At 39.7% G+C, this 13290-nt stretch overlaps 1 protein-coding gene across 3 annotated transcripts; it reads left to right on the forward strand.

Annotated features, from left to right (window-relative positions):
- The first annotated feature begins 6512 nt into the window (after positions 1-6512).
- On the forward strand, positions 6513-12638 carry LOC114443836 (CD209 antigen-like protein E). Of its 3 annotated transcripts, none has more exons than XM_028418190.1 (6): positions 6513-6734; positions 6898-6987; positions 7769-7852; positions 11991-12133; positions 12222-12322; positions 12441-12638. In XM_028418190.1, the coding sequence occupies exons 1-6, from the start codon at positions 6626-6628 to the stop codon at positions 12586-12588; spliced, it is 675 nt and encodes a 224-aa protein (XP_028273991.1). In that variant the 5' UTR covers positions 6513-6625; the 3' UTR covers positions 12589-12638. The 3 variants fall into 3 exon arrangements, with proteins under 3 accessions (XP_028273991.1, XP_028273983.1, XP_028273999.1); XM_028418182.1 differs by lacking the exons at positions 11991-12133; positions 12222-12322; positions 12441-12638 and adding exons at positions 8429-8571; positions 8665-8765; positions 8881-9597 and having other exon boundaries at positions 6530-6734; XM_028418198.1 differs by lacking the exons at positions 6513-6734; positions 6898-6987; positions 7769-7852 and adding exons at positions 9025-10057; positions 10220-10309; positions 11647-11730.
- The last annotated feature ends 652 nt before the right edge of the window (positions 12639-13290 follow it).

Genomic DNA, 13290 nt, shown 5'->3' on the forward strand with positions numbered 1-13290 from the left:
GAAAAGTAGAAAATGTTTTAATATTATGAAGATATGAAACACTGCTGAAGACAAAAACAGTATGAAGTCACGACCTTAAAGAAAAGCCTGTGAATATTCCATATGAAAGGTCTGAGGCTGGATAATTCCATAAGATTATAAGAAGCACGGGCTGTGTGATGAATACAGCTGAGGGTTGATCAATATGACAGATATATTGCTTAAAGTCTGATAAAGACTACAAATGTGGCTGCTTTGTATGCTTCTTGTGTCAGCATGTCTCCATGGTAACAGCCCTCCATGACAACCTGACTGTTTATCAACTACCCCTAACTGCAGCTCTCTCTGTCCCCCTCCTAATGCATTTCCTATGTAAAAACACCCTCTGCTGTTTATGTCCAAACCGAAGCCTTCAGCCAAAAAATAAGGACACCGTAGCAAGATGTTGCTCTACAAAGCAGTGCAATTTTTATGTCTATGATGTCAAAGATGTGGAGATGGCGGCGAAAATAGGGCTGCTCTGTTTCTCTGTTTTTGGTTTTACATTATGTCTTAATGGAGGAATGACTGGCACTCTCCCGAAACAGCTGGCTGTACGGGCAAAACTGTTTGGTGTTCAGTTTTAAGAGTCACACCGTCAGAACGCTAACGAGTGTTCCTTCGAACTGATATACAAATTATCCCAGTTAGATGGACAGTGCAGGCCTGAGCGCAGGTTAGAGCGATTTTTTTAGGCATCTCTTCAGCCTCTCTCCACTCTGCTGAAGATTCCGCCCACTCTGGCTCTCAACATTCCACGCAATACACACTAATGTTAAACTAAGAGGAGACCTCAAAAACCACTTTAATCACCTGCCATTTGAAGACGGAGCTAAATTTCCAAATTCTGTATACAAAATGTATACAGAAGATGTTTGAAGTATTTTAAGCTTTGAATGGTTTCTCTAGTTTTTTAATTTGTAGGAGTAGCATTTTGCAGAAGGCATACTTTGAAGGGCTGTTAATTTGAGGGTGGAAAATGCTGAATATCTTTATTATATTTTAATTATTATTGAAATTTCCTGAATGACCTGAATCTGAATATGTTTGAACGGTTTAAATCGGTCAATGCACTCTGAAGATAGGCCGAGCCAAAAAAAACGGCGTACGGTATCTTAGTTTAAATGCTGCCAAGCTGCAAAATGCAATTCCGTATATCTGTATAGATTATATCTGTAAAATTAGAACTGTATTTTTGGAAGCTATTCAGGCAACAGTAGTGGGGAGTAGAGGGGGAGAGGTGCTCTGGTTTGTGATCGGAGAAAAACTGGTTAGTGTTAGACTGAGGGGATAAAAGACTAACAAAGACTAGAGAACAGACATACAGCATAGCCTGTATCATACTTTACAGAAGACATGGTGGGTTACAGGTCAGAGAGCCGGGACTACAGGTGACGTGTAGGACGCAGGATAATTTCATGTCTATTCATTTTGCTTCACCACTTACTTGTTTTCTGTTTTTTTTGTTGGTAAGTCAGGAAATTCCAGTATTAGAAACCAGCACATACCTGGAGCGCTCTGATAGAATCATACTGCAGTGTAAAAAGGCCTTAGGAGGTGCACTTGAAACTGTCAGATGCTGTTAGCACATGTCATTCAGTAAGGATGACACTTTTATTTATTGTTTATATATAGATATATTATTAGATAAATATTATATATTTATATATAATTCTTCAGGTATGGCAACAGTAAGTGAGGTAATTTGATCATTTGTGGGCTACAAAGACTATTACAACAAAGAAGATGCATTTGCAATGATTTTTATTAAGCGCAGTGTGGTAAAATATGTAAAATAAGAATATACAAAAAATAAAACTAATTAAAAAGGAGTCACACATATATTTTGATTTTTTTATATTCTATTTGGATCCTTACTTGTCCTGCTAAAGGTTAAAACATGGATATTTGGTAATCAATAAAATATTATCTTATCTTAATTCGGTTTTATTTCCATTTTTTCTTCTTTTTCCCCCATGAAATTTTCTCTTCTGTTCTTTGTTACTTATGGTTGTCAAACTGTGTATTATCTAAAAGCAGAAGATAAATGTTGGCGCATGTTGCCCTTTTCATAGGTGTGTGTCAAGAATGAGCTTTATCCAGATTGTTTTCTTTGCTCAGCTTATGATTAAAAAAAAGCAAAGTGAATGTTTTACATACACAAAAAGCAAGTTTTTTTTTAGCTGAAGCCATAGAGTAGCAGCAGAAATTCCCACAGGGGGCGCCATGGCAGCTGTTGAACACTGGGTTGGATTAGTACATCTGTTCCATGGAGACCAGTCCAGATAAAGATATTTATCCTCATCCAGATTGCATAGGGCGCTCTGTTGAGATCAACATAGTTAATATTACATAGTGAAAATTCCCTAAATAAGAGAAGAAGTAACATCTGGAGGTAAACTCCCTCCACTTACAAAGAAGAGACACTGAAGTGTTCACACAAGAAGCAAAAACTTTCACAACCAAGCAGACCCCAGTTTACTTTGACCTTTTTTAAGCTGACATAGCTAAGATTTAAACATTTTTTTTAAATGTTGATTATGCTTTGAACAGCAAAACGGATATAACACTATCAAGATTTATCTTATTGATTAGAAGTGGTTGGTTCCAAAAACAAACTTGTACTTCCTCCATGTCAAGATGTCAAATATTAGAACATAAACACACATCCTGGTAAAAAAAAATATTAATTTTAATTATTAAAAGTATTTATAATTTGCTCAGATTGTGAGTTTCCTGATGATGATGATGATGCAGCCTGAGCTTTACTTCACTGCGTCTCTGATGTTTTTGATTGACTTTGAGTTTGTTGGACATTTTTAGAGTCTGCCAGGCCAAAACTCTCTCTGCCTGAAGACGTAATCATATCATACATGACTTACAAAGAACAGTCCTAGCTGTGGTCATTATTGTTGCACTATAAAAAAATGTACTCACATTTATTCTTTTCCAGCCTGCTGATCTTTTCCTCCAGCATCTCTATCTTGTTGTTGAGCTCAGTGTTACGTTTCTCAAACAGGGATATTTCTCTGGAGGCGGCTTTGAGCCTGTCTTGGCAATGATCAGGTAGCTCATCTCTGTGATTTACACCATTATGGTCCAAGTGGTTTGATTCCTTGCTGGCATGCACTGTCACACACAGTAAAGAAAAATGTGTTTGTTGTTTTGTTATTTTGATGCACACAAATCATAGAACAAACAAAAAATACTCACATGTAAGGCGTAAAGTAATATTGAGAGTGGCTTGTACAACACACAGCACAGCAAAGCTGATGAAAATCAGCTGCCGAACTCTGTCTGTAAAAATCAACACCAGTCAAATGAGACAATATTTAATACAGTGCATTAAATTCTGTATTTTTTTAAACATAACCAAATCTGCAGATTGTACTATAAATATGCTAACTACAGACTGTAATTACTACACCAGCCTACTAGATTTAACAATACACATGCATATGCATAAACACAATATGCTGCAACATTACCTGTTTGATATTTATCCCTGTGTCCTTCATTGACATAATCCCTCACCGCTTGTCTTGTCATGGTAACTGTGCGATCCCAGTGCTGGTGCATATCCTCTCATCGAGAGTAAGAAAGCAGATAAAAAGAGGAAGCTGAATAAACACCTATGACGAAAGACATAGGAAACGGCTGAGCGCTGTATGAAGGTCCTTGTGGTGGAGTCATTTCTCAAACGTGCTGCAGCCCATTTAGCAATCACAGAGGACTGAAATGTTAATCAACACTTTCAGCTTTTCCTGTGGTGGCATTATAGCTTTCAGGACACTTGTCAGACAAAGATTAGAATCTGCCTTCTATAAAATTGGCCCTGCACCACACTGAGTGAAGTGATGTAAGTTTTCTCCCCTAATATACACTCAACAAAAATATAAACGCAACACTTTTGTTTTTGCTCCCATGTTTCATGAGATGGACTTGAAGATCTAAACTTCATTCCAGATACACAATATTACCATTCCTCTCAAACATTGTTCACAAATCTGTCTAAATGTGTGATAGTGAGCACTTCTGCTTTGCTGAGATAATCCATCCCACCTCACAGGTGTGCCACATCAAGATGCTGATCTGACATCATGATTAGTGCACAGGTGTACCTCAAACTGCCCACAATAAAAGGCCACCCTGAAATGTGCAGTTTTGTCTCACAGCAAAATGCCACAGATGCCACAAGCATTGAGGGAGCGTGCAATTGGCATGCTGACAGCAGGAATGTCAACCAGATCTGTTGCTCGTGCATTGAATGTTCATTTCTCCACCATAAGCCGTCTCCAAAGGCGTTTCAGAGAATATGGCAGTACATCCAACCAGCTTCACAACCGCAGACCACGAGTAACCACACCAGCCCAGGACCTCCACATCCAGCAGGTTCACCTCCGAGATCGTCTGAGACCAGCCACACAGCTACTGAAAAAATTGGTTTGCATAACCAAACAATTTCTGCACAAACTGTCAGAAACCGTCTCAGGGAAGCTCAACTGCATGCTCGTCGTCCTTATCGGGGTCTTAACCTGACTCCAGATCGTCGCCGTAACAGACTTGAGTGGGCAAATGCTCACATTCGATGGCGTCTAGCACGTTGGAGAGGTGTTCTCTTCACGGATGAATCTCGGTTTACATTGTTCAGGGCAGATGGCAGACAGCGTGTGTGGCGTCGTGTGGGTGAGCGCTTTGCTGATGTCAATGTTGTGGATCGAGTGGCCCATGGTGGTGGTGGGGTCATGGTATGGGCAGGCATCTGTTATGGACGAAGAACACAGGTGCATTTTATTGATGGCATTTTGAATGCACAGAGATACCGTGATGAGATCCTGAGGCCCATTGTTGTGCCATACATCCATGAACATCACCTCATGGTTCAGCAAGATAATGCACGGCCCCATGTTGCAAGGATCTGTACACAATTCTTGGAAGCTGAAAATGTCCCAGTTCTTGCATGGCCAGCATACTCACCGGACATGTCACCCATTGAACATGTTTGGGATGTGCTTGACCGGCGTATACGACAGCGTGCACCAGTTCCCACTAATATCCAGCAACTTCGCACAGCCATTGAAGAGGAGTGGACCAACATTCCACAGGCCACAATAGACAATCTGATAAACTCTATGCGAAGAAGATGTGTTGCACTGCATGAGGCAAATGGTGGTCACACCAGATACTGACTGGTTCTGAGTCCCCAGACCGCCAATAAAGCAGAAACAAAATGCACATTTCAGGGTGGCCTTTTATTGTGGGCAGTTTAAGGTACACCTGTGCACTAATCATGATGTCAGATCAGCATCTTGATGTGGCACACCTGTGAGGTGGGATGGATTATCTCAGCAAAGCAGAAGTGCTCACTATCACACATTTAGACAGATTTGTGAACAATGTTTGAGAGGAATGGTAATATTGTGTATCTGGAATGAAGTTTAGATCTTCAAGTCCATCTCATGAAACATGGGAGCAAAAACAAAAGTGTTGCGTTTATATTTTTGTTGAGTGTATTTAATGGCTGGTGTTGCATAGTTACCAGTATGAACACGACTGTGCACCACAAACAGCTACTTACAGGCAAACTGAACAACTCAGTGTACAGACAAAGATCTAAAACCTACTTATTGGTATCAACAATCTTTGTGTAATTACTTTCACTGCCAGAAGCTGGAGGCAGAGGCAAAGTAGACACACACTAAATGATACAGACATGTTATCTTGTTATCTAGTTTTCTTGTAGCTAGAATATTCTCCTGTGTGGTGAAATAAACCGTGTGCATGATGTCACTTCCTTCCACAGCTCCAAATCGTGACAACATGATCTCACTTCCTGAGCTCCTCGTCTGTGGACCGCCCTGCCAGACCACCTCAGAGTGCCACAGACGGTGGAATAAAAAAGGCTTAAAGACCATCCTTTTTAGGAAAGCTTCTTCTAGATATAGGCCATTTAATGCTAGTTTACGTTTTATCTTCTGTTTATATGTAAAGTGCATTACAAACAAAATGTATTATTATTATTAATATTACAACATGTTAGGGGAAGGTCTGCTTTCTCTATTCGGCTCACTGATAAACAGAGATGCTGCAGTGAACTCCTGCTGTGTTTTTCCCATCACCACTAGTTTACATAGTGTAAAGTAAATCTGCTGAATTCTTGTTAAGGAAAGGAAGAATGAGACCTCTGCACCCTTACTTTAGATCATTTAACCTCTGCTTACCCTCTTCAGCAAAGATTGCAAAAAGAATTTATGCAACATTGGAAATCTGATTTTGTCACCTCAATCTCTGCCACAGATGATGTTTGTGGTTTCAATACTGTTGTGAGTCACATGGCTACATTGAAGTATTTTCTATTTTGTCCTACAGGCGTGTGATTGCTGATTACTGACGATTTTAATGTAATATAATTTTAGACTTTTAGAAAACATCACTGTTGAGTCTTTGCAACCCTAGAGACTACATAAAACTGGAAGATATGAATAGGGGGGAATGCATCGAAAAAATGAGGAAGAGAAGTGAGTGCTGCTTTCTTAGCAAAGACAATGGTATAAAAGAAGAAGTGGCTTACAAATCAGAGGTTAACTCTCCAGTCAGTGGGTAAAAAATGGCTGCAGCTGTGAAAAGAGGACAGTCTGAGATCACCATGGACTACGTGAACGTACCTGATGCATTAGCCAGGAGTCGTTCTGGTAAAGGTGGTGGAGAGACTCCAGGTGAGGCTGCCGAATATTTCAAACATGAATGGAGAAAAATTACAGAGAAGAATGCAGTGAACAGTGGTGTGCATTCGAACACACTGCTGACTGAGCATCATTTGTAAAACGTTATTCACTACATTAGGAGTCGATGCTCAAGCTTTTCTCTTTGTTTATTCAGGGAGAACCGTGATCAGACTGGTGGCTGTCAGCTTCGGACTCCTGTGTATTCTACAAGCTGCTCTCAACATCACTCTGCGTCTTACTCTCTGTGAGTTATTTTAGTGTTTTCACAGTCCCTTTTATCTTGAAGACAGAACAAAGACAAACAAATAACCTGTTGAAATCGATTTCCAAAAAGCATTGCCACAGCTCAGTTTTATCATATCTGATCTGTCTTCAACAACACTTCTAGGAACTGAGGGGGTCTGCGATTTTTTGTGTTTTTCACTGGGTGACGGTTAGTAGTTACGGAGCCAAGAACACATGCAAAGGCTTCCATTAAAAATAGACGCTATATGGGTGAAAGTTAACTTACATAAGTCATTGTGCATTCATGTTCACAGCTGTAATGTGCATTAATGCTGATAAATATCTTAAGATGAAAAAAGGAGGTGAATTTTGGCTGGTGGGGGCTCAGCTTCAGCTTAAACTGATGTGTATAACCTATGACTATACCTACAGTATATGCCATGCTGTTTCAAGTTAAAACCATTGTTTTTTGTTTTATTTTTTATGTTTTATTGTATTTTTTAATTTTACACAAACACAAACATCCCATCGTGGCTGTAACTTCATGCGCTTCTTTTGTATCGTGTAAGATTTAAAGGGGAAGTTTAGAATTACAAACTTTTCTAAAACAAACAAAATGCATGATGGGACTTTCCAGTGTTGCTCATGTTTCATATTTGTGTCTTCAAATTTGATAGAAAGATTAATGAAAGCCTGCTAATACACACACGCACAGTACAATACAAATAAGGTTTTTTCCTCCAGAGCAGGTGACACTGAAGTCAAATAGACTACATTAACTAATTTTTCTCCTCTTTCAGACAATCGTGACATCAAGACATCAAGTTTTAAGACTACTTGTCAAAATGTGTCAGGAGAGACAAATGAGCTGAGACAACTGACTGGTGAGTACAGAGAAGGAACTCTTTCTTCATCAGAGTATGCTTTTGGCTTAAAGAGGGTGAACACCAACCTTATCAATACATCCAAACATCAATTGCACATAAGCAGGAAGCCACCACTGCCTCTGAGGATAAGTTGTTTTATTTAGAACTATTTGTTTTAAAGGTAGGGTAGGAGATTTTGAAAACTCAGTGAGTCAGCCAGATTTTGAAAGTAAACACACGCCCCTTTCTCTCGGAGCTCACCCAGAAGCCACGCCTCCCAATCACATGGATGCGCATTACCTGAAGACGAGCTGCTGTCTGTGACTTCAGCCATCATGCACGTAAGTCACAGAGCAGGAAGAGAGTGACAACCAGCCAATACTCCGCACAGGGTCGTCCCAGAGGATTGGCTGATGTTTTTAGCATTTTATAGCTTCCACAGATGTTTAACATTCTTCGTTTTAATGCCAAACTGCACAATTGGTTTCACTAATTTAACAAAAAGTGCATCAGAATGAAATCTCCTATCCTACCTTTAATGTTGATTTATTTATCAGTCTGAGAAGTATTAACTGCCTTTTCCTTCCACCACAGATCAGCGTTTTCAGGAAGGATGGGTGTATTTACGTCCCAGTTTCTATTATATTTCCTCTGACAAGAAATCATGGGAGGACAGTAGAAATGACTGCCAGCAAAGAGGTGCAGACCTGGTGATTGTCAACACAAAAGAAGAGCAGGTGTGTTTTGATAAGTGAAAGTATTGTGTTATTGAGGGGAAGAGGCAAAAAAGCAAAAAATGCATTTTAATGTTACTGATTTTTCTTTGAAAGGAGTTTGTAACAAAATTTCACAAGCTCACCTGGATCGGGCTGTCTAAAAGGGGAAAGAATGCGCAGTGGAGCTGGGTAGATGGGACTCCACTGACCACAAGGTTCACACGTTACTCTTTAACTTTTGCACCTTTAGCATGCCCTGATAATTTAAAGTCTTTAATTGTTTATTAATTTGCAGTCATTGTTACAAGATTGTGTATTTTTGGTTTCCAGCTACTGGGGCTACGGGGAGCCCAACAGTCATGAAGGCAAGAATGAAGAGTGTGTAGAGACAAGGTTTCATGAAGTGATAAACAGCTGGAATGACATTCCCTGTGCAGATCTAAACTCCTGGATCTGTGAAAAGAATCTGGCTGAATGAGTCAGCATGAAACCCTGTAAATCTAAAATACAGTTTGTTTTCTTATAGAATCATGTTTCCACCCATCCATTAACTACTCCCAGTTTATCACACAGTGACAGTTATCTCGCCATTATTGTATTTTTTATAGCATTAGCTAAATTTAAAAGTGATCCAGAGTTCAGACTCCTCCTCCTGTTCCTGGCTATGAAGAAATACAGAAATTGACATGTTTGGATCCCGATGAGTGGCACGGTGGTGCAGTGGTGCAGTGGTTAGCACTGTCGCCTCACAGCAAGAAGGTTCCCAGTTTGAGGTGTGCGTGTGAATGGTTGTTGCATGTTGCCCTGTGATGGACTGGTGACCTGTCCAGATTTATTCAAATGTAAAGTGCATTACAAATAAAATGTATTATTATTGTTCTAAATTATTCTAAATCCTGCTGTGTTCCCATCCCCACTAGTTTACACAGTGTAAAGTAAATCAGATGAAATCCTGTTAAGGTAAGGAGACATCTGCACACTTACTTTCAATCATTTAACATCTGCTTATCATCCTCAGCAAAAATTACAAAGAGATTTTATGCAACATTGGAAGTCTGATTTTGTCACCTCAATCTATGCCACAGATGATGTTATTGGTTTCAACACTGCTGTGTGTCACATGGCTACATTGAAAGAAAAATGTCCTTTTTATTTTGTGCTACAGGCGTGTGATTGCTGATAAACGATTTCAACGTAATATAATTTTAGACTTTTAGAAAACATCACTGTTGAGTCTTTGCACCCCTAGAGACTACATAAAACTGGAAGATATGAATGGGCAGAATGCATCAGAAAAAAATGAGGAAGAGAAGTGTGCTGCTTTCTTAGCAAAGACAACGGTATAAAAGAAGAAGTGGCTTACAAATCAGAGGTTAACTCTCCAGTCTCTCCAGCCAAATGGCTGCAGCTGTGAATAGAGAACAGTCTGAGATCACCATGGACTACGTGAATGTACCTGATGCACCAGCCAGGAGTCGTTCTGGTAAAGGTGGTGGAGAGACTCCAGGTGAGGCTGCTGAATATTTCAAACATGAATGGATACAAATTATAGAGCAGTTATAGAACAATGCAGTAAATAGTGGTACATACTGCTGACTGAGCATCATTTGTAAAACGCTATTCACTACATTAGGAGTCAATGCTCAAGCTTTTCTCTTTGTTTATTCAGGGAGAACCGTGATCAGACTGGTGGCTGTCAGCTTTGGACTCCTGTGTATCCTACAAGCTGCTCTCAATATCACTCTGCGTCTTACTCTCTGTGAGTTATTTTAGTGTTTCCACAGTCCCTTTTATCGTGAAGACAGAACAAAGACAAACAAATAACCTGTTGAAATAGATGTGAAACATATTTTAAAAAAGCATTGCCACAGCTCAGTTTCATCATATCTGATCTGTCTTCAACGACACTTCTAGGAACTGAGGGGGTCTGCGGTTGTTTTTGTTCTTTCATGCATTGTTGTTCTTCACTGGGTGACAGTTCTGCTACTGAGCCAAGAACACATGCAAAGGCTTCCATTAAAAATAGACGCTATATGGGTGAAAGTTAACTTATATAAGTCATTCTGCATTCATGTTCACAGATGTAATGTGCATTAATGCTGATAAATATCTTAAGACGAGAAAAGGAGGTGAATTTTGGCTGGTGGGGCCTCAGCTTCAGTTTAAACTGATGTGTATGACTTCAGTGTACCTACAGTCCATGCCATGCTGTTTCAAGTTAAAACCATTGTTGTATGTTTTTGTTGTTGTTTTTATTTATTTTACAATTTTACACAGTCCAGACACAAACATCCGGTCGTGGCTGTAACTTCATGCACTTCTTTTGTATTGTGTAAGATTTGAAGGATATTGGGGAAGTTTAGGGGAAGTTTAGAAATACAAACTGTTGTGTTATGGGGGAGTTTGGACCCAAATGCAGACACGAAGGCTGAGGTGAACTAAGAGTGAGCTTTTAATAAAGCCAAAAAGGTCAAAAACATAAAATCCCAGAACACAAAGTACAAATCAAAGGAGTAAAAAGCAACAAATTCAACAAACTAGTAGAAAACAAACCAAACCTAACAGAGATCCAAAAGGGAGGATGGAAACACACACAGGAACATGCCATGGCTAAACGGACAGGCTAACAAGAACAAAGGGAAGCACAGGACTTAAATACAGAAGGGTAACAAGACACAGGTAAGACACATCAGGGCAGGGCGAGCAATCCTAAAGGCGGGAAACACAAGGAAGTAAAACACACAGGAACACAGGGGGAAACATGGACTTTCAAAATAAAACAGGAAACACAAGACAACTGCAAACACACAGATCACAGACTCAGGGCAGGAATGAAACCTAAACAGAAAACAAATCAAGAAACACAGAATCCTAACAACAAACTGCTCTAAAACAAACAAAATGCATGATGGCACTTTCCACTCTAGCTCATGTTTCATATTTGTGTTTTCAAAATATAGATTAGATAGATAGATTAATGAAAGCCTGCTCATACACACATGCATGCACAGTACGATACAAATAAGGTTTTTTTCTCCAGAGCTGTTGACATTGAAGTCGAATAGACTACATTAACTAATTTTTCTCCTCTTTCAGACAATCGTGACATCAAGACATCAAGTTTTAAAACTACTTGTCAAAAAGTGTCAGGAGAGACAAATGAGATGAGACAACTGACTGGTGAGTACAGAGAAGGAACTCTTTCTTCATCAGAGTATGCTTTTGGCTTAAAGAGGGTGAACATGTGCCTCTGCCTGTCTATGTCTGTCCACATATCCACCACCAACCTTATCAATACATCCAAACATCAATTGCACATAAGCAGGAAGCCACCACTGCTGCCTCTGTGGAGAAGTTGTTTGGACTACATCTGAACTATTTGTGTTAATGTTGATTTATTTATCAGTCTGAGAACTATTAACCTTTTCCTTCCACCACAGATCAGCGTTTTCAGGAAGGATGGGTGTATTTACGTCCCAGTTTCTATTATATTTCCTCTGACAAGAAATCGTGGGAGGACAGTAGAAATGACTGCCAGCAAAGAGGTGCAGACCTGGTGATCATCAACACAAAAGAAGAGCAGGTGTGTTTTGATAAGTGAAAGTATTGTGTAATTGAGGGGAAGAGGGCAAAAAAAGCAAAAAAACTGATTACTGATTTTTCTTTGAAAGGAGTTTGTAACAAAATTTCACAAGCTCACCTGGATCGGGCTGTCTAAAAGGGGAAAGAATGCGCAGTGGAGCTGGGTAGATGGGACTCCACTGACCACAAGGTTCACACATTACTCTTTCACTTTCGCACCTTTAGAATGCCCTGGTTCTTTAAAGTCATTTTTCATTGTTTATTAATTTGCATTCATTGTTACAAGATGTTGTATTTTTGGTTTTCAGCTACTGGGGTGACGGAGAGCCCAACAATCTCAGCGGCAAGGATGTGGAGTGTGTAGAGACAAGGTTCCACGAAGTGATAAACAGCTGGAATGACATTCCCTGTGCAGAGCTAAACTTCTGGATCTGTGAAAAGAATCTGGCTGAATGAGTCAGCATGAAACCCTGTAAATCTGAAATACATTTTGTTTTCTTATAGAATCATGTTTCCGTCCATCCATTAACTACTCCCAGTTTATCATTGGACCACACAAAGTCCATTTTTACTGTAATATAATTTTAGACTTTTAGAAAACATCACTGTTGAGTCTTTGCACCCCTAGAGACTACATAAAACTGGAAGATATGAATGGGCAGAATGCATCAGAAAAAAAATGAGGAAGAGAAGTGTGCTGCTTTCTTAGCAAAGACAACGGTATAAAAGAAGAAGTGGCTTACAAATCAGAGGTATTTGAGGTATAAAACCATGAGCACTCTCCAGCTAGTGAGTACAAAATGGCTGCAGCTGTGAATAGAGAACAGTCTGAGATCACCATGGACTGCGTGAATGTACCTGATGCACCAGCCAGGAGTTGTTCTGGTAAAGGTGGTGGAGAGACTCCAGGTGAGGCTGCCGGATATTTCAAACATGAATGGATACAAATTATAGAGCAGTTATAGAACAATGCAGTAAATAGTGGTACATACTGCTGACTGAGCATCATTTTTAAAATATTATTCACTACATGTCACATACATGGCATCACAAGTCGATGCTCAAGCTTTTCTCAAGCTGTCAGCTTCGGACTCCTGTGTATCCTACAAGGTGCTCTCAACATCACTCTGCGTCTTACTCTCTGTGAGTTATTTTAGT

The sequence above is a fragment of the Parambassis ranga genome, chromosome 1, assembly GCF_900634625.1.
Source record: "Parambassis ranga chromosome 1, fParRan2.1, whole genome shotgun sequence".
Taxonomy (NCBI): Eukaryota; Metazoa; Chordata; class Actinopteri; family Ambassidae; genus Parambassis; species Parambassis ranga.